The sequence below is a fragment of the Amaranthus tricolor genome, chromosome 9, assembly GCF_026212465.1.
Source record: "Amaranthus tricolor cultivar Red isolate AtriRed21 chromosome 9, ASM2621246v1, whole genome shotgun sequence".
NCBI lineage: Eukaryota > Viridiplantae > Streptophyta > Magnoliopsida > Caryophyllales > Amaranthaceae > Amaranthus > Amaranthus tricolor.
The window spans coordinates 5,170,807-5,191,773 of NC_080055.1; the positions used below are offsets into that span (position 1 = coordinate 5,170,807).

The following is a 20,967-nucleotide window of genomic DNA, read 5'->3' on the forward strand; positions in this document are numbered from 1 at the left end:
TAAAAACAGAAAATAATTAATTCGCAATTTTCCAGTCGATGTTATTCTCCAGACCTGCTACGTAGGAACAACGTACTGTCTCCAGCTTCAACTTCAATCAGAATGTTCATTTTAGGAACAGTAGACTGTACGTCTACTTTGAACATTATAACACTTATCTAACATCTTGGACATATTAAGACATGTACATCTTCCACGAACCAAGTCATAGGCTTCATCAACGATTCAAACTAAATCGGATATATACCTACAAAACAATCTCTGAAAATATGTTTGTTTATTTAAAAGTGAAGTCATCATCAAAACCTTAAGAGCCAACAGAATATTACCTAAAATGCACAAAAACACCAAAATACCCAATACAAGAAAGCCAAATAATGGGTATAAAATATGAATAAAATGCAACTAACAAATGGTTTGTGATTTTTGTTGGGAATTAGAACTTCTTCTTTGATTTTCGTTAGCAAAATAAATGAGACTTTTGATAAAATGCTTATGAAAAGTCTTTATATTGTTAATAACTTAATCAAGAGGCGAAGATCTATTGGAATTTTCCAAACTTCTTGATATCTTAATTATACTTATATTAATAGCATTAAAAGAATATTGAGTATACAAGGATTGTTATTAACATTATATAAATTAAATACTATCTTGTTACCTTTAAATCCTAAGGTAAATGACCAAGTGTTCATATTAATTCTTTTATTTTTGTTCTTAAAGAAAGGTTCGCCCAACAAAATAAACGGCTTAAGAATTTCAATAGGTATATCCAGCACATAAAAATTAGCAGGAAAATTAGCTTATAAATTTTTTAAAGATTATTCTACCAATCCCGAAAGGTAGTATACCTTTCTTGTTAGGATCATTGTTAGATGATCCATTATCCTTTTTTTCTTCGAAGGCTTTCATCCTACGCTTCTTGGTGTAGCAATCCTTCTTTTGGCGTTCCAATTTACCACATATCCAACAAGCATTCTTGTCGGGTTGTGTGGTCTTTGCGCCTTTTCCCTTTTGGGAAGAACTTGCTTGATTTCCTTTCCGCTTTTCCCTTTGATAGGTGAGAATTTTCTCAACCATGTTGATGGATGAGATATTGGTATTTATAGTTCCCCCGCTCTCTTGAGCCCTTATATTCACTTCAATTTGAAGATGAGTACCTAACTGGTTGATATCCATTTCCTCTTGTTTATGTTTAAGAGTTTTCTTAACATCTCTCCATGAATAAGGTAATTTATCAATTATACTTGACAAAACAAATATTCAATCCATATTTAAATTATGGTGTTTTAAATTAGAGTATATGCATTTTATCTAATAAAATTGATCTATGATGGGGCGGAAGTCAATAAATTTATAAACATTAAAAATGCAAATGAGAAATTTCTTACTGGTTGTGTCCTCCGCGATGTACTGTCCTTCAAGAATATTCACAACTCTTTTGTTGACTCCAAATATTTTTAAACGTCAAAGAGAGAATCAACCATACCAATTTAATATAACCACGATATATGCAAGTGTCGTTGTCCCATTTATTTCTTTTATGCAGCTCCTCTACTGTTTCATTCACATTCTCCTCTAGCTCTGGTGTTGAACTCACATATGCCACATTGAGTGTGGTGAGAACGAACAACATCTTCTTTTGCCTTTTCCGAAAATCAACCCCCATAAACTTTACTAACGTAAAGATGTACGATGTCATCTCCGTAAGACTTGACATCTCTTAAGACTTATAACACTTGTAGATTGTTATATGCCTTTAATAAATGGAAAACTTGAAAAGATTACAACCACTGAATCGAGATTACAAATCTTAACTCTTACTACAATAATCTAGAAATTGACATTACAATAAAAAATAAAAGACATAAATAAATCTAACCATAAATCGAAGTTGCTTTTAGAAAATACTATCTTCTAAAACTTGATATCAAACCGAGGTACAATCTAGTTTTCTTAAAAGCGTTATTTTTCGTACTTGATACTTAGGCTTAAGAACTTGAAATACAATTTTGAGCTACAGCAATTTGCATTCAATTATAAGCACTACATAAATGAACAGTGTGAAAAATTAAAGATTATAGAGAGCAAACTAAGAAACAAAATGAAAAGAAATAGCTAAGTTTCTTTACCTTTAAGTTCACATAGAGAATGAGAGTTGGGAGTAAGAGAGAAAATGACAGAAGAAATTAGCAAGCTCAAAACCTAAGAATTAGACCTCTTTGTATAGGAGTAGGAGAAAACACTCCACTTACCCCGTGATATCCACTTCCCCATGAGAGCGACTAGGCTTGTGAGAATAAATATACGCATGAAGATCAGATAGATCCCTTTTCTCGCAATCATAGAGTCTTCTCCACCACCTAAGCGTTCAGACCCAAACATCCTGCAACCAACTACCAAAATCCACACTAAAACACCGCCTATGAATCAAAAGTAGCTATAGACCTAGGAACAGTCTGCTTAACGGACTAGGAGCACAATAAATATCTTCCCAGACCCTATTACCTTAACCAAGATTTGTGATCAAACACTCCTTCATTTTCGACCCAACTATAGAAGTAGTCGAGTCCTAGCTCATCATCTGTGCCAACACACCCCAGTTCACACTAGCAAAGGCATTTTCCAATGCAAGTAACCCTTTCAATCTGTGTATGGAAGTGATAACCCTTTTCAATGAGTTATACATATAAGAAAACCTCCAATTCCATCGAAAAAGCAATGCAAGGTTCGTTTGGAGCAAGTTCCCCACACCTAAACCACCGAATTCCTTTGGTAACTCAATATCCGACCATTTTACGGTCCCCATAGAGGTTTTCCCATCGCAACCACCATTCCCCTGAAGACCAATGATCGACTTTGCCACCCCAGTCGGTGTCTTGAAAATCCCCATATAATATTGTAACAACCCGACTTACCGTTGACTGGGTAAACAGGGTCATCACTAGGTTCGTTTTCCAAGAAACTGAAATCACACTTCCAAAACTCAAGCAAAGGGGTCACAAGCTCTTCAACGTGACTAACTCAGCTAAATCCCAAAACCAACATCTAACTAATACACAAGATAATCATACAATTCTCTACAAGTCCGGTATAACCGGCACAGCCAAAACAAATATACATTTATCCAAAATCCTAATACAAATCTACAAATTCCTACGTGCTCAGCTCAATATACATCCTTGGAACGCTATTCAACACCGCTAACCCATCGTTCCCGACCGGTTCTGATCTGTAATCAGACTAAAAGATGGAAACAACAGAGGATCAAATAAACTGAGTGAGAAGTAACAATCCAAAACAACAAAACACAGTAATTCATATCATGGGTTTAAAAGCAACATCAGTTCCATAGATCTATGTGCGCACAGGAAAGTCTAGTTTGAGAGGTGCCCTATAGCTCTAAGGCTATCGCTCTCGGGTGAAGCTAGTCAATATCTCAATGACAATTCGCTTCAAAAACAGGGAGTAGGGAACCATGTTCCTCAACTCCATCAATGACCAGCTCGCAAGCCCGATCCATTGACCATATCAATCTCAGCATAATCATTCATAAACATTTATCACATTCATATAAATTTCACAAACTTTAAATAAACATTTTACAAATGGTAGCCTGGCCAGACCCCTTTTAAAGGGACTGTTACTACTCACCAACGATGTCGCTTCAAGGTAACGAATCCAGCTATCAACTAGAAGGGTTCTTCGATGATATCGTCTCCTGGAGCATAACAAGATCACAACATCACTAGAGAGCGTTCGATACTACTATACTAACATATAACTTATTACATCTCCTCCTAAGACCGCAGCTTAACCAAGAGTTATGCTAGCATTCTAACCTTTAAAATCTTACAGTCGATTCAAGAATATCAATTACCCAATACTTTCTTATAAACAACCATGTTCCACCAATTTCGTAAATTCAATGTCCATCCATCTCATACTTACATATCAAGATTCACAAGGATTTAAGGTTACACCAAGACCCTTAATCTATTAGAATGTATTTGATTAAACACAAAGGTCATTGTTCTTCCTACAATCAAAAAGTCTCAATAGAATCAAATACTTCATCCAAAAATATTTAATTATCCAATTAATTTCCATATCTCTTGATCTCAAGTTAGGAATCCCGTAATGGTTTTAGGACACCTCTTACTAAAACAGGCATAACTCACTCATACGGAAACCAAATGAGACGATTTACGTGGCTACGCGACCATTACTTAGAGCTCTACTATTCTTATTAAGACACTAAAACCCAGAAACAATTAAAACAATCCCAAAATAGCCAAAATAGAAGGTTTGTTATGGATTTTTAAGACAGCCTGCTAGTATTTCACTATTTTGAACATATCTCTCTCATATAAACTCATATTTTGGAGCGATTCAAGTGCCCACGTGATCGCGACTCGAAGCTCTACAAATCTCATGAAGACACCAAAACCCCAAAACGACTCTAATTATTTCAAAAACAGCAACACAAATTCGGACAGCACAAAACGGAACCTCATTGTCGATCTTTGGACATAACTTCCTCATACGAACTCATCTCGGGGTGATTCAAGTGTCCACACGACCGCGACTCAAAGTTCTACAAATCTCAAGAAGACATAAGAACCCAAAAACAATCAGAACCAGCCCCAAAATAGCCAAAACAGAAAATTCAGTTTATGAACTGAAATTTCAGAATCCCAATTACTCAATTTGATACTAGAACTCAAATAACCCAAATAACCAATTCTAATCAACACTAAAAACAACTCAATTACTAATTAAACTCATATACTCTAATTAAATTCAAGTTGATGCTTAAATTTAATTTAAAAACCCCAAATCAATTTACAAAATTCTAACATTTAAATTTGAAAACAAAACAACAAAAGAGGGAAAAGTGGTTACCAACAATAAAGGGAGGAGGAGAAGTGGTTGCTGTTGGTGGTGGAACTCATGGCTGGGCTTGGTGATGATGGTAGGAGCTTTTTCTTGTGCGGGGAAAGAATGGATGAAGAAGGGAGATAAAAGAGGGAGTTAGGGAAAGAGAGGGACTGGGAGCCGTGGGTTTTGTATGAGGGAGTAAGGGTATGTCGGTTAGATTGAGGTAAGAATGGGTTCATTTTTAGCTTTGACCCATTTAATTCTATTAAAGTCGTCTCTTCGTAAGACAGTCTTATATAAGACATGCTGTAAGGGTATAATAGACGATTTATGAAATAAGTAATTGGTAGTATAAATAAGGATTACATTTGAGAATTTATTTTTTTCAATACTTTATTTAAATTTATTTTTATAAAGATAAGATAGTAATCAATTAATAAAATATAATCAAAATACACTTTTATCGAAGTACTCTTTATACGAATTTTATACATTAAATAAAATATACCTCTTTCTTGAAAATGTTAACAAATCAAATACTTGAGTCAATATTATCAAAATAATAATATTATTACTCGAATTAGCTTACTTAATAACCCCAATCAGCTTAATAAACTTATAATCAAGCTTTATTAAATGTAGTCTATTTCAAATATATTGGGAGACTATTAAGCACATTCTTAATGAGAGTGAGCCTAACCGCCCTCGATAACAGCTTCGACTTCCAAGACTGTAATTTGACCCTAATTTATTTGGCTAGTGCAAAAGTAAATAATTCTCCCTCCTATTCTATCCATTCGTCCTATTTATTTTTTTCCCTATGCACTTATCACTCTTAATTTGTATTTTATTCTTAGTATATAAGTTAAAACATAGTTATGTAAGATCTTGTTTAATTCGTCTCAATACAAAGATTATTAATATCAATTTTTTGTAAATTTTAATTAAGAATAATTATAGATATTAAATGTTAAAATGTTGCCTCGACAAATGTGAAAAACTTAATGGGACTAATGGATTGAATAGGAGGTAGTATTTATTTTCAAACTCGATGATAAAATAAAAAGGAATCTCACATTTTTTCTTTTGATTTAGCTTAGAAAAAATAAAGTGGATAAAGTGGTAACTTGTTGGGTTAATCCGAAACCTTTCAAAACCTAGAGTGACCTAACCTAAAGACATGTTCTATTCGTCTGATCTGATTGGATCTGATCTGAATTTACTAAGGTCTGATCTGATCTGATCTGATCTGGTCTGATCTGGTCTGATTCAGTCTGATCTGATCTGAATCTTTCTGATCTAATCTGATCTGGTCTGATCTGATCTGATCTGGTCTGATCTGATCTGATCTGATCTGGTCTGATCTGATCTGGTCTGATTAGATCTGATCTGGTCTGGTTTGATCTGGTCTGATCTGGTCTGGTCTGATCTGAAACTTTCTGATCTGATCTGAATAGTTATAATGATTATTATTATTTATTTTTAGTATTATTATTATTATTATTATTATTATTATTATTATTATTATTATTATTATTATTATTGTTATTATTATTATTATTATTATCATAATAATAATAATAATAATAATAATAATAATAATAATAATTATTATTATTATTATTATTATTATTATTATTATTATTATTATTATTATTATTATTATTATTATTATTATTATTGTTATTATTATTATTATTATTATTTATTATTATGTCTTATTATTAATATTACATACTACATAGTTATAATGATTAATAATAATAATAATAATATAATAATAATAATAATAATAATAATAATAATATAATAATAATAATAATAATAATAATAATAATAATATTATTATTATTATTATTATTATTATTATTATTATTATTATTATTATAATAAAAATAATAATAATAATAATAATAATAATAATAATATTATTATTATTATTATTATTATTATTATTATTATTATTATTATTATTATTATAATAATAATAATAATAATAATAATAATAATAATAATAATAATAATAATAATAATAATAATAATAATAATAATAATAATAATAATAATAATGGTATGATCTGGTCTGATCTGGTCTGGTCTGATCTGGTCTGAAACTTTCTGATCTGATCTGATCTGATCTGGTCTGGTCTGATCTGATTCCAATAAGAATAAGTAATAAGTCAAAAAAATAAGTTGAAGAGAATACCTTCTAACTCAATCCGAAGATGATTCGACCCGAAAAGGATCGGATCGGAAATGTCCTGACCCAAACTTTTTTCCAAGTCTAATTGGTTGGTAGAAGGTCCAACAAGAACAATGAGAGGAACAAGACTGAAGTATCTCATGTGCTACTTTTTAACCTAAAAAAAACAAATTCTAGAGAATACTAAACGTATGGCTCTGAATTTCTCACACTTTCCTCTTTCTCTCACTTCAAAAATATCACAATTACCATCATCACTTTCCCATTCTTTTCTTCCTTGTACAATTGCTGGTAGTAGTAGTATAGCAGCGTCATCAGCAACCAATATGAGTAGTGGAAGGCCAAGATTTGAGGATTTCCCTTATGCATCACCACCCATCAAGGATCTTATGGTTGATTTAGTATCAACGATAGAGAATCGCCTGGAGTCTATGCTCCTACCATGTACCCTTCCACAGGATGTCCAATATTTTCAGAATCAAAGTGATACTGCTCATGCTTCCCTTCTGCTTCGCTCTGGTGTTCCCTCCTCTCCGGTAAATTTAACTATATGGTTCCGTAATTTGACCGTTGTGTCTTGCATTGTTGCATTCGTTGAATTTTTTTTATAATACAACGTTTTTTTATCTGATTAATGGGTGTTTTGTCTACCCAAGAACTAATTTTTATTTTCATGAAAAATTAATGTTTGATAATATTAATGATTAGTTTTATATTGTTGTATCTGGTACCTCGAGTTCTGGAGACTCATGAATTGAGATTGAAAATTAATTGTTGAATATTGTTAATATATATAATTCATTTTCGTGTTTGTTAGGTTAATAGGAATAATTTGAGAATTAAAATAATTTTTTATTTGATTTGTGGGAATGGAATTAGAAATAAAATGAAGATTTACTAATTTACTTTTTATAAAAATAAGAGTTTTCACCTTTGTTTCTTTGTGTAGTGAAGGAGTGCAAGGGTAGAAATATCTTTGTTTATTTTAGTTTAATTTTCATCTTTTTAATATTAAATTCTATCTCGTGTGAAATAGTAAGAGTGTCATTTATCTTTTTAGCAGCATTTTTTTCTAAGTAATAAATTAATCTCAATTTCATAGCGACAATTCCTATTCTCAATTCCATTATCATTTTCCATTTCCATTAAACAAATCTAACATATAAAATATTTAGATCATCCCATTTCCATCCCCTAGTCCCACTTACCAAACACCCCGGAATAAATAACGTCACATTTGAGAAGAGTTGGAAAAAAATCATTTAGGCTTTATCTCTAATGACTAATGAGACCAAAAGCCAACACAATAGTAGATGATTTTCTGAAGAGTTTTATACAGGACAGTTGACTCAGCTTTTTGGATGACCATCAAAATTCAATAAGCCCCTAGATTTTTGTTTTGCAATTTAGTTGATTCTATAATTACAGTTTCTGTTGGGTTTTTTGTGTGATTTTGAGTGCACCAATGGTGTATGATGGGGTTGATGGTGTGTAGATGTGTATATGATGATGTGGGAGTCATTATGGGCTTCAGATGAGCCGCTCGACCGAAGTCATGGTGTGCTCGACTGAGCCTGCTGGCTCGATCAGTTCAGTGAGCATTCTGATCTGTTGCTCGACTGAAAACCAAGTCACTCGACCAAGGTGTATTTCGCTCGACCGGTCGAGCGAGGGTCCAGAACACACTCTGTTTTCTTGCGCAATAAGTTTTACGAGAATTTTAATGTGGGTCTTTGCCCAATCATTTGTATACGGCTTCTACTATAAATAGGAGTCTCATACACTCACTCCAAGCGGATTCAAACCCTAGTTAAACATAAACCCTTCTTCTTTTATCTTCTCCAAGTGTAATACTTCTTTGTAAGAGTTCTTGAGAACTCCATTGTTTCTTCATATAATCAAGCAAGCTAACCACCACCGAGAACGTAGCGGGGTAAACCTCGTAAATCTTGTATCTTTGTTTTTGCCTTGTTTCTTATTGTTTCTAATTGCTTTTATTGATGTGTTGTTTCATACATTGAACACCGTTACCATTGGTCTTGGGTGATTCCCAGGGATAAAGATTAAAACTTTAGATCCTAATGTGATTGTTCTTTTAGTTTCTCATATCAAATTTCTCCGATCATTTAAGAATTTAATTATCAATCCTAGGCAATAATAGTGTTTTCATTAATTTACAACACTTTATAGCATCACATATGATAAAAACTCTTGGAAAAAGTTGATTTGTTAAAAGAAAAGTTACATGTATTCGCTAGAATAAACTTTAAAATTAATTTTTTATCAAACAGGTGACCTGAATATTTAGGTCACTTGTTGAAGTAATTGATGCGACTATTGTTCTAATGTGGGCATGGATGTGGCTATAGATGTGGTTGTATACATGGCATATCTTTTCATTTTGTTTTTCAAAAAAATTAATTTATAATTTAATTTAATTTTTTAATTAATTTAATATAATTTAATTTATCTTATTGTATTTAAATTTATTTAGTATTTAATTTATTTTGTCATATTTCATTTTAAAATTAGTTTTTTAATCTATTTTTTCATTATATTATTTTAAATTATGTTTTTATAAAAGGAAAAATTATCTAGAATATTCCAACATGATTTTTCTACAATATTAACCATGAATAATCCTAATTTTAGGGGATATTTGCCTAGAGTTAGTAACCCGATGACTTGCGATAGTAGGTAATTTATCAAAATATTAAATTGAAAATTAATGTAAAATTGGAGAAAAATTATAAAAATTTACATAAAATTTTTTTAACATTTTTTTACATTTTTTTCGACATTTTAATTTAATTTACTTTTTTTCTAAAAAACTTAGTTATAGCAAGTCATCCGGTTATTGGGTTTACTCTAAGAAAATATTCTAAAGTTGGGATTATTCATGGTTAATCAATAGGTGGGATTATTATAGGAAAATCATAAAAATGTTAGATTATTCTAAGTAATTTTTTTTAAAATTATATTTTAATTTTTTATTTAGGCTAATAAATCTAAGTGACTTTTGACTTTTTTAAAAAAGGTCAAATTCTTAAAATACAATTTCGAATTTATATTAAATTTATGCAGTTAGTTATCTTAATTGACTGCATTCCTCTAGTCCTCATGTAAAGGGAATACAAGATGGTTTGTTCGTCAAACCCTGCCTTCGAGCAGAATATTAGGCATGATGATGATGATTCAATTATCTAAATATTAATTTTGTTTTAATGAATTAATATTTAAATTCTATACTTTTAAAAACCAGTTCTATCAAAATGGGAGCCTAGGTTGAAAATCCGGTTGAAATGACTTTCAATACACCGATTTTCTCAACACGCAAATCATATCATTTCTCCATGTGAGGTGTCTAGTTTAAAGATCTGACCGCAATGAGTATTAGCATGACTACTTTATCAACACGTGAACCAAAAAGATATTTATATCGTTTTAACCAATACTAACAATTATTTTAACAAAATGGAGGGCACAATCACCTTTATGGTACTTCTAGTTTAAAAATACAGTCAAAAGATTACCCATGTATTTATTTCCCTGACATGTAAACATCTACTATTATGATTTTACAATGACCCCTTTGTTTTTCTAGTATTCTTATGATATTATATCCAATTTGGCACAGATAGACTTCATACTAGGCTCCTGGCTACACTGCAAACTACCCACAGGAGGAGCTCTGAACATAACAAGCTTATCATCCTACATGAACGACTCAAGCGATGCACCTCATTTGGTGATCGAGATTATCCAAAGTAGTCCAACAAATTTGGTTTTAATCCTTGATTTACCTCCTCGAAAGGACCTTATTCTTAACCCTGATTACCTCAACTCATTTTATGAAGATACACAGCTAGAAAATCAACGCCAACTTCTTGACAACCTACCCGAGTTTCAAGCTTATGTCTCGACTTCACTTTTCATTCGTTCAGTGTTTTCTCCTACAGCTGTTGTGCTTCGTCTAGACACTTCTTCGAGTGGAAAAGCGAGATTGGAGCAAATTTTGAGGGATGAAGTGATGTCCGCAGCAAAACAGGTTGTTAGAATTTGGTTGGAACGATGTGTTTTAGGAGAAAAACAGGATGTTTCAGAGTTTGAAAAGGATTTATTGAAGAAGAGGGATAGAATTTATAAGAGTAAGAGTATTGAGACAGATATTGGGTCTGCATTGCCTAAGATGTTTGGTCAAGAAATTGCTGATCGTGTTTTGGAAGTGCTCTTGGCTGCATCACTGTAATTTCTTTCTACAAGAAATGAACAGCAAATATATCTAATTGTAGCAGGGAATCATGTAAACAACAAGCATTTATAATTTGTGCTTAATCAAATCTAATGTGTTTACTCAAGAGTAAATACTCCATTTGTTTGTCTCTTATAATCTGCGTCTTTTTATAAACACAACTTTTAGTCATACGTCTTCTTTAATTTGCTACTTAATATTGGCACAAATATTTAACATAATTAGGGTAATATTTAAAAGGAAAAATTACTTTGAAAAATCTAAATTTTTATTGATTTTTCTACAATAATCTCAACATTTGATTAATCATGAATAACTTCAACTATAGAGTCACTTACTCAAGAACATTAATTCCAAAATAGTGATTGATTTTTGCAGGTTAATTGTAACACGTGTGATTTTTAAACTTCTTGATTATCGTTTTAAACTAAGATTATTATAATTAATTAAGATTATTAACATTTGAAATTTCGTTAATGTTTTAAAGGTTTTATTTAATATTTAAATTATTAGATTGAATAAAGACTTATTTAATTGAAATTATTTTGGTGAAGTCATATAGTGTTTATTTATAAAGCTATAAAATTAAATAAAAAAATATTAATAAAATATAATATAGTATAAAATTTATTTAAGTTTAAATTAAAAAAATAAATAAAAAATAATAATAACAAAATAATACTCTTTAAATAATAAGGTTAAATCTCAATTTATCATTTCACCCTTGTATAAAATTAGAACTAGTTAGTAGTAAGGAAGTCAATAATGATAATAATTATTATATCATAATATTAAGGATAAGAATAAAAAATAAAAGAAAAAAAAATATTGTCATCGAGCTCACGTGAGAAACCCAAGTGACATTACTAGAATAGGAAGGAACCCATAATAATGAAATTCTTATTTATTTTTCCTTTTCAATCCTAAACTTCCCTTCTTCTGGTTCTTCTGTCACTTGCGAGCCACCAAGCCATCCCTAGCTGTGGCTGACGTTACTTACCATCAATTGTTAGTCCTCTTCTCCATTGATAAGGTATACCCATTAAAAACAAATATTTCATTTAGTTTAATTTATTTGAATTTGGGTTTTATTTTTTTTTTTTTTTTGTTTCTTGAGAATTAAATGAAGGGAAGAAGATTGTGTGAAGAAATTTGCCATGGAAAATGAAAAGATTGAACACTTAAGGCATACGCTCACCAAAATGAATTTAATTGAGCGTAAATTTAATTGTGGGATAAATATTTATTACTTCATACTCTATGAATTAGGAGAATTATAAATTAGAAGAATTAAAGATTAACGGTGTTGTTATGGGATTATGACGAGATTAATTTTAGTAAGTCTGTAGTTTACTAGTCTTGATTAGAATGAATGATCTTCTTGATGGGTCTTGGAATTTCATGGAACTTATACTTAAACTTTGGGTTAGATTTTCCTTAAATTGTGGTTTTATTTAGGGTTTGTAGGTAATTTGTGATTTCGAATTTTGAGAACGGTAGGTGTAAATTAGTGAAATTGTTAGGGTTGTTTGCAGCTACTCTCAGCTTGAGCTCGATGTGTTGGCCATGAGCCCTTTAATGGTTTGATGGACGGTTATTGTTTAGTAATTGTTGGGTCTTAATTGATTAGATTGAAGATGAAGACATGAATTAAATTAGTAATTAGTGAACTGAATCTAAAGTGAAGATATTGATATTCAAGGTACACTCATCAAGCTAAACTTTATGGAGCTCAATTTGTGTGTATTGGTAGAAATTGCAGTAAATTGTTGGAAGTTTGATATTATTGGCATCAAACTAGAAAATGATGATTGAAATTGAAAGATGAGATTTTTGTTGGTCTTGTTTTAAATTGGGATTTTAAATGAGGAATAACATTAAGTTTACTTGTTCCCGCTAAGAGTTGTTGAATCTTGAAATACATTTTTTGATGTTATTTATTCTAGTAATTGAGTTGTTAAAGTGTTTGATTTGAAATTTTATAATTTGACATTTAGAAATGCTCTTGGGTTAGTCTTGGTCAATTGGAGATTAATTTAATTGAATATATTGTAAAAATATTTATATGAGTTGAAAATGTGAAATTTATATGGGTAAGTTGCACATGAAATTAATAAGTAGAACTTGATCATGACTTTGTAGAATGAGATGTAATTATATTAGAAATTGATCTGTGAGAAGGAAGTTATGCCCATTTTGAGTTTCCGGTTTAATATCTAATTTCGGGTATTAAGTATTTGATTATGAATCTTAATTGATTTTAACATACTGAGAGAGTGTTTTAGTATTGTTAATACATAAGTTACTTTGGTGATGAAGGATAAATGGTGGTTTGAGTAAGTAAAATATATGAATTAGTTATATTAAAGTTGGAATAAGAAGGTTGTTGTTTCATAAAATCAAACTTAAGTATAGCTCATTAGCTAATTAAGTGAAATCTAGTTAGTTATTGTTAAGCACATATATTTTATATTGAAGATTTTATTGAGAAACCGCATTGACTAAGCTAAGCTTGTTTTCTTGCTGTAATTGAAAATGTTGAATTTCTTACTCAAATTTTTTATACTTATGAAAAAGGATACAAAGGTATGTATTTCACATCAACTGAGATTGATTTGAATATAGGAAGATATTCTTTCTAATATAGAAAGTTTGTTCTAGAATCTGGAAACTATAGAATAGTTACAGAGAAGCTTTATAGATAGTTTTATGTTTTGAAACGGTTTGAGACTACCTCAATGGTGTCTCAAGGAATTGGATCTTCGTCGCGATAGTCTCGACACCACATAATAGTTGGGGGTACGTTGATCAGTACCTCGGACTTAGATCTTCTGCTACGGTTTGGCCGTTTGTGGGGTGTACACACTAGGGATCTTTGCCTAATAGTCATCCGGAGGGCCTAGCTAGCCCGATGAAAAATAAAGTTCGTTCCATTCCATAGATTTATGATTTAAATACTTTAAAAGAAAAAGTTTTAGTAAAAATAGAAAAGAAAGATATATTCATTCCATAGATTTCAAGATTTTGAAAGGAAATATTTTAGCAAGGAAAATAGAAAAGTATTTGATTTCTAAAAGCAGAAAAAAAAAATGAAGAAAATGATTTTTATAATGTGTTTGCAAAACAAAATGATTTGTAGGATATAAATAATGTATCCTACTTGCATGTATACTTGGACTAATAGTATGTAGTCTAGTTTAGTCTGTTTGGCTGCAGTTAAATAAAGGTTTGAAACAGTGCAAGGAGCAACATCCTATTATTTTGCGTAAATATAGTTATAATGTTTTCTTTTCACCATAATTTTTTGTACTAAAATTAATTATATAAATGTGTACTCAGCATAAGCTGACTGTGTGGTTTTGTTCTTTGAACCTGTTCTGATGGGGGACAGATTTTAAAATCAATGAAGTCCAACGGCAGCTGAAAGCGTAAAGATCAGTAATCAATAAAGTAATCTCATACAGTCATATAAAAGAATGTAAGTAAAAAAAAATTTTATTTAAAGTTATTTTAATACTTATTTTGGATCATTGGAGAAAAGATTCCACCCTATGAGGTGATGTGAATTTGAAATGTTTGGCGCTTGTGCCACTGGTTGTTTGTTATTTTAAAATGTTGGTTTTTGAACTTACAGGGTGACTTTAAGTCAAAAGAAATTTTGGTTTATCCGATTTAGAAATGAAATTTTGTCGGATTTTATGTAGAAATGCTTATAATGTAATTTCTTTACATCTTTCAAGGGTTGTAAACTACGATATTTAAATCCTTTGATAGATGTTTAGTGGATAATATAGTTAGTTGAGTAATTGATTATATTATCAACGTAATAGCCCGATATAAAAATTTAAAAATGCTAAAAATTAAAAGTTAAAATTAAAAAATAAACTTACTTGATATCTCTCTCTTTAATTTTTTAAATTTCTTCAATTTTTCTTGTAATTTAAATTTGTATTTTCTTTTTTACTTGTTTATGCAAAATTATTTGTTGTATAGATGAGAGGTTACCTTGGTGCATTCTTAGCAAGCAACCTTATGGTTGAGATTATCCAAGATTAATCAAAATTTGAGATTATAGTAGAGAAATCAGTAAAAAGTTAGATTATTTTGGGTAATTTTTTTTATTTAAAAAGCGAGGAAATGTATTGATAATGAATTATGAATTTGGTGGAAATTATATTGAAACAGCCCAAACCAGTGTTAACAATATAATAATATATTGTCTACAAAGCATAGCGGAAGACTTATAGAAGTCTGAGTTGAATTCGACCCGTGGCTCGATAGCTACAGCAAACCATTATCAGAGTATTTACAATTTTTACATAATTTAAAACTTAAGTAATTACAAATTATTTATAAGCTAAGTTTATACATTACAAAATATCTAAATCCTTTAATTTTAAAACACATGATTCTTTAAAACGTCATTACAAGTTAACTTTTCTAAAATGACGTACTCGCTATCGCGACAAATAACACATAAGAGCAGAAAAAAATCCATTCATATTAGAGTTGAACTGAAAGTAGATCTATCCCTCGTAAGGGATAGGTCCTATTAAAAACTGTCAACAATTGAATTGTTGAATAATCTAACAAACTATTATATTTATATACAAGTCATTAACAAACATCTCCAATAAATTCCTTGCTCAATTGGTAACTACCCATAAACATTATCTTATCTAAATCCAAACTCTTTTAAAAGACCGTTTGGTATTGACATATATACGACTAAGAACCTCTAGTTTTTAGCGAATCAAACTACGGCTATAACTTTACAAGTTAATAGCGAAATCATCAAAATACAAACATTACTTTACAAGTCAATAGCGAAATAATACGACAAATGAAATATATGATTTCATTGCGAAACAAACAAAACTTTATACACCAAACGTATTTATTCAAAACTCATATTAAAACAATAATATAAAAACACTTTCAAACGTGAGAATATATGACCGTCAGGAAATAGGCTTGATCTAAATCCTGAGAACACAGGTGATCTTCATCATCGAAAATACAGTTCTTGCAAGAACGAAACGGGATCGGGGGCTCGAGACCGATTCGAATAACCATTACCCATATTATCAAACTATAGGATTTCACAATAATCTGAATATAAATATCCGTATCCAATTCCCAAAAACGGACATTTTTCATTGTCGAACATTTTAAAATAAAATGAATCAATAAATCATTTGATTTTCTTTGAAATCAACAATCATACTCCATTTTCATAATACGATATTTCAAGACTCATATTTTATAAGGCAATAACATACAAAACATGCTTTTGTATCTCTTTTAAATACAATATTAACATACTTTTTAATCAAATATAATTCATAACATGATTAATTTTTATTAAAATCATTTATAATGCTAATAATATTATTACATAAACAAAGCAATCAAACCAATATTTTTCCCATCATCAATTGATCATAAAAGTACTTAAATTAGCTTTTAAAGATATTGGATGTTTGTAGTTTACCTTTGAGCAAGTTTAATTTTCACACAATCACACAAAACTTAAAAACCAAAAACCAAAAATCCACTTCAATTGCTAGTTATTCAATGGCTATTTTGATGGACCTCAAAATGGCTCTTTCCTGATACTAGTTCAATTATTCCAACAAAAAGGCTTTCTAAAAACCTAATATTTAATGGTTCTTTTAATCCTTAAATTAACATACACATAAATAGAATGAAGATGAAGATATTTAGAACTTATTTTAACACAAAGGAATGGAAGATGGTGAGACTACTTGAATTCTTCAACCCCAATAATACCTACAATCAATATAACCCCACTTCAAGAATGAACAATGACCCTGAATTGATCTTAAATACCCAATAAATAATCAAATACTTGATTAAAATAATACCCAATTGATTCCACAGCTTTTGAATGAAAAACTAAAATCCCGAATCAGTACCATTTCTAAACACATCGTTACTAAAACAGGCATAACTCACTAGTACGGAAACCAAATGGGACGATTCAAGCAGCTACGCGATCGCGATTCAGAGCTCTACATTTAGTATCCAAACACCAGAACCTCAAAACAATCAGAACTGCTCCGAAAATGGTCAAAACAGAACGCTCAGATTCTAGACTGAAATTTTAATATTCCAAAATACCAAACTCTATAATAGAATTCAAATAACCCAAATAACCAATACTAATCAACACTAACAAGAATCCAATTACTAATTGAACCCATTTACTCAACTTAAATTCATTTTATGCTTAAATTTGAATTACCAAATTGAATATACCCAAATTGAAGAATGGAACAAAAATGTCAAACCCTAATTATAGATTCGAAAATGGGAAAGAAAATGAGAGATTTTTAACTTACCATAATGTGAGAAGATTGCAACTGATTCTTTTAAGATTACATTAAAGAGCAAGAAAAAAAAATGGTGTTTTGGTGTGGTAGAGGCGTGGGATTGAAGATGAATATGAGGCTGCTTATCTTGAGTTTTCTTTTAGGGCATTATTATTCATCACTAATCTTTTCATTTTATCGCCACCTCCCCTAATGAAATTATGATTTTGCCCCTTGATTTAAAATTTGTTTAACAAATGTAAATCTCACTTAATAACACTATTATCACTTTAAAAACATTAAATTTAAAGTTTAAACGTAATCACGAATATTTTTATCGCGACCCTATATATATTAAATTTTCAGTAGCGCCCTTGCATGATATACGAATCCAAACACAGTACTATCTCTCTAAATTCACTCTAAAAACATTATTCTTTGATTTTAACCAAGCTAATTGTTGGAAGCGATTTACTATGGCTAACGAAAGCGACTATGAATCGGATCGGGTATGTACTTAAATCAATCTGAATGGGTGTTATTTTTTTTTAAAAAAAAGGAGTCGCAAACGTGCGACTGAACCGCGGTCGAGTTGCACGTTTTGTGCGACTCCTCCGTGATCCACTCGCACGTTTTGTGCGACTCCTTTTTTTTTTATTTTTTTGATTTTTTACATTATTATTATGTAAAGTATATAAATAATTTTTTATTTATTTAGTAATTTATATTATTATTATTTAATATACGTTGTAGTAAATTATTTATATTATTATTATTTTGTAATTTATTATTATTTTCTTATTGTTGTTGTTGTTGTTGTTGTTGTTGTTATTCTTATTCTTATTATTATTATTATTATTATTATTATTATTATTATTATTATTATTAATATAAATAATTTCTAATTTATATTATTAATATTATTATTATTATTATTATTATTATTATTATTATTATTATTATTATTATTATTATTATTATTAATATAAATAATTTCTAATTTATATTATTAATATTATTATTATTTTCTTATTATTAATTTAAATAATTTAAAATTATATATTACTATTATTATTTTCTTATTATTTAATATTAATTTGTTTTATTATTACAATTATTTTATTTTATATTTTGTATTGTTATTAATTTAATACTCCCTCCGAACCATTATAGATGTCTCATTTGCTTGGGTACGGTTATTAAGAATGGTGTGGGTCCATTAAAAAGGGTAAATAGTGAAGGGTAAGTAGTGAAGGGTAGTTGAGTAAGTAAGGTATATGGGGGTATATTCGTAATTACTTGTGTGAACTAAGGATATTTAGGTAAAAAACGATTGACAAAAATAGAAATGAGACAACTAAAAAGACTTTGCCAAATAAGGAAATGGGACATCTATAATGGTTCGGAGGGAGTATTAATTATTAAAGTAAATTATATTTGTTATTTAATATTAATTTATATTATTATTATTATTATTCTAATATTAACTATTAAAGTAAATTATAATTTTTATTTATTATTGAATATTTTTATTATTAATGTTTGTATGTATAATTTTTTAATAACCTAATGTATAGTTTATTTCATATTTTAAATTTGCAGGACTTTGAAAATTTTAGAAGATATTGTAGATTACTCTGATAGATTTGTTACGGATAAGGAATTTGATTCCGTAGATGATTTACATAGTTGGGCTGATGAGATAGCATTAACAATTGGTTTTCAATTTACACGTGCTTCTTATAAACAAAAAGAAGGACGTTCTAGAGTTAGTTTGTATTTAAGATGTCACCGTTATGGTAATATTAAGGGTGATTTGTATAACCTAGATAATGCTGCCCCAGCTGGTTCTAAAAGTAGAACATGTCGGTGTAAATTTATGATTGTAACAAGTAGTCGTAAACCAGGAGAAAGACCTTGGACGGTGAGGGTGTGTCCTGGGGAAAAAGGTAGACATAACCACCAATTGTTAGTGTAGCGAGATGGTCATGTAAGGGCAAATAGGTTGAATGTAGATATTCGGCAGCACATACGACAGCTTAGTACAACCGGCATGCAACCCATGACTTCAACTAGAGAAAATTTTTCTAATTTTTTTACTGGTATGAATCAAATATACAATGTTAGACAGTCAATTAGAAGAAAAGAGATGGAGGGTAGGACTCCCCTTCAACACTGTCTTTATATGGCCACAGAGCATAATTACGTAGTTTGACTTGGATAGTGAAAGGGATTTGAGCAGATTAATAGTTGCAAATCCTACCTCAATCCAAATGATACGTACGTGGCCGTATGTTGTGTTGATAGATACAACGTAAAAAACAAACAAACAAAAGTGGCCACTGTGTACAGTAATCGGAATGACGCCAACCAATCACAACTTCTTGGTTGCGTTCTGTTTGATGCGAGAGGAGGCGGTTGTGTCATATTCGTGGGTGTTACAAGGATTGAGAGATATTTTTGGCGCAGCTTAGACTCCTAGCGTCATTTTCACTGATCGAGATGAGGGTTTATCTGCAGGTATTCGTGACGTCTTCCCAGGTAAAAAGGTTTTGTTGATTAATTATTATCGTTCTCTTTATTGAATATGTCTTAATTACGTTCAATGTTGTGTTTAATGTAGATGTGCGGCATTTGTTATGCATATGGCATATTGCTAACGACGTTGAGAACATGGTGGACAAGTTGTGTGGCGGAAAAAGAAATCAACAAGGGCAGTTATTAAGGAAAAGTAGATGGAACCTCTTGATTGAAAGTTCTACACTTGACGAATTTAAAGAGAGATGGCAATCGATTAGGACTACCTGATCGGTTAGGAACGGAAAGGTCGTTCGATACTTTGCTGGAACATGGATTCCACTTAAAGAGAAATTTGTGCGTGCATGGACAAATGACTGTTTACACATGGGTAACCAGACTACCAGCAGAGTTGAAAGAAAACACTCGTCTTTCAAGTATTATCTTGGTAGTGGTAATAACTCATTTGATACCCTATTTAAAAGGGTATACGCACAGATAACAAATCAGCAAGCCAGGATGCGACAAGCGCTACAGGAATCCATGAATTTTGTTTCAAGGTCGTTGCGACATCATTTCTTTAGACCTTTATATCGCCATGTATCTACTTTTGCCTTGGAGTAGTTGCGGCTTGACCATAACCGTACGTTAGATTTGGGTGATTATGTACTTAACAAATGCGGTTTTGTACTTCAACGCACCCATGGATTGCCGTGTGCTTGTTATTTATTACTGTCGATCGGTTGACAAGGTGCTTTGTATTTGGATGACATTCATCC

General features: G+C 30.5%; 1 protein-coding gene across 1 annotated transcript; it reads left to right on the top strand.

Annotated features, from left to right (window-relative positions):
* The first annotated feature begins 7,231 nt into the window (after positions 1-7,231).
* LOC130824095 (red chlorophyll catabolite reductase, chloroplastic-like) lies at positions 7,232-11,456 on the top strand. The gene is made up of 2 exons (XM_057688983.1): positions 7,232-7,620; positions 10,722-11,456. Exons 1-2 carry the CDS (start codon positions 7,276-7,278, stop codon positions 11,331-11,333), a joined length of 957 nt encoding a protein of 318 aa, XP_057544966.1. The 5' UTR covers positions 7,232-7,275; the 3' UTR covers positions 11,334-11,456.
* Positions 11,457-20,967: the final 9,511 nt, after the last annotated feature.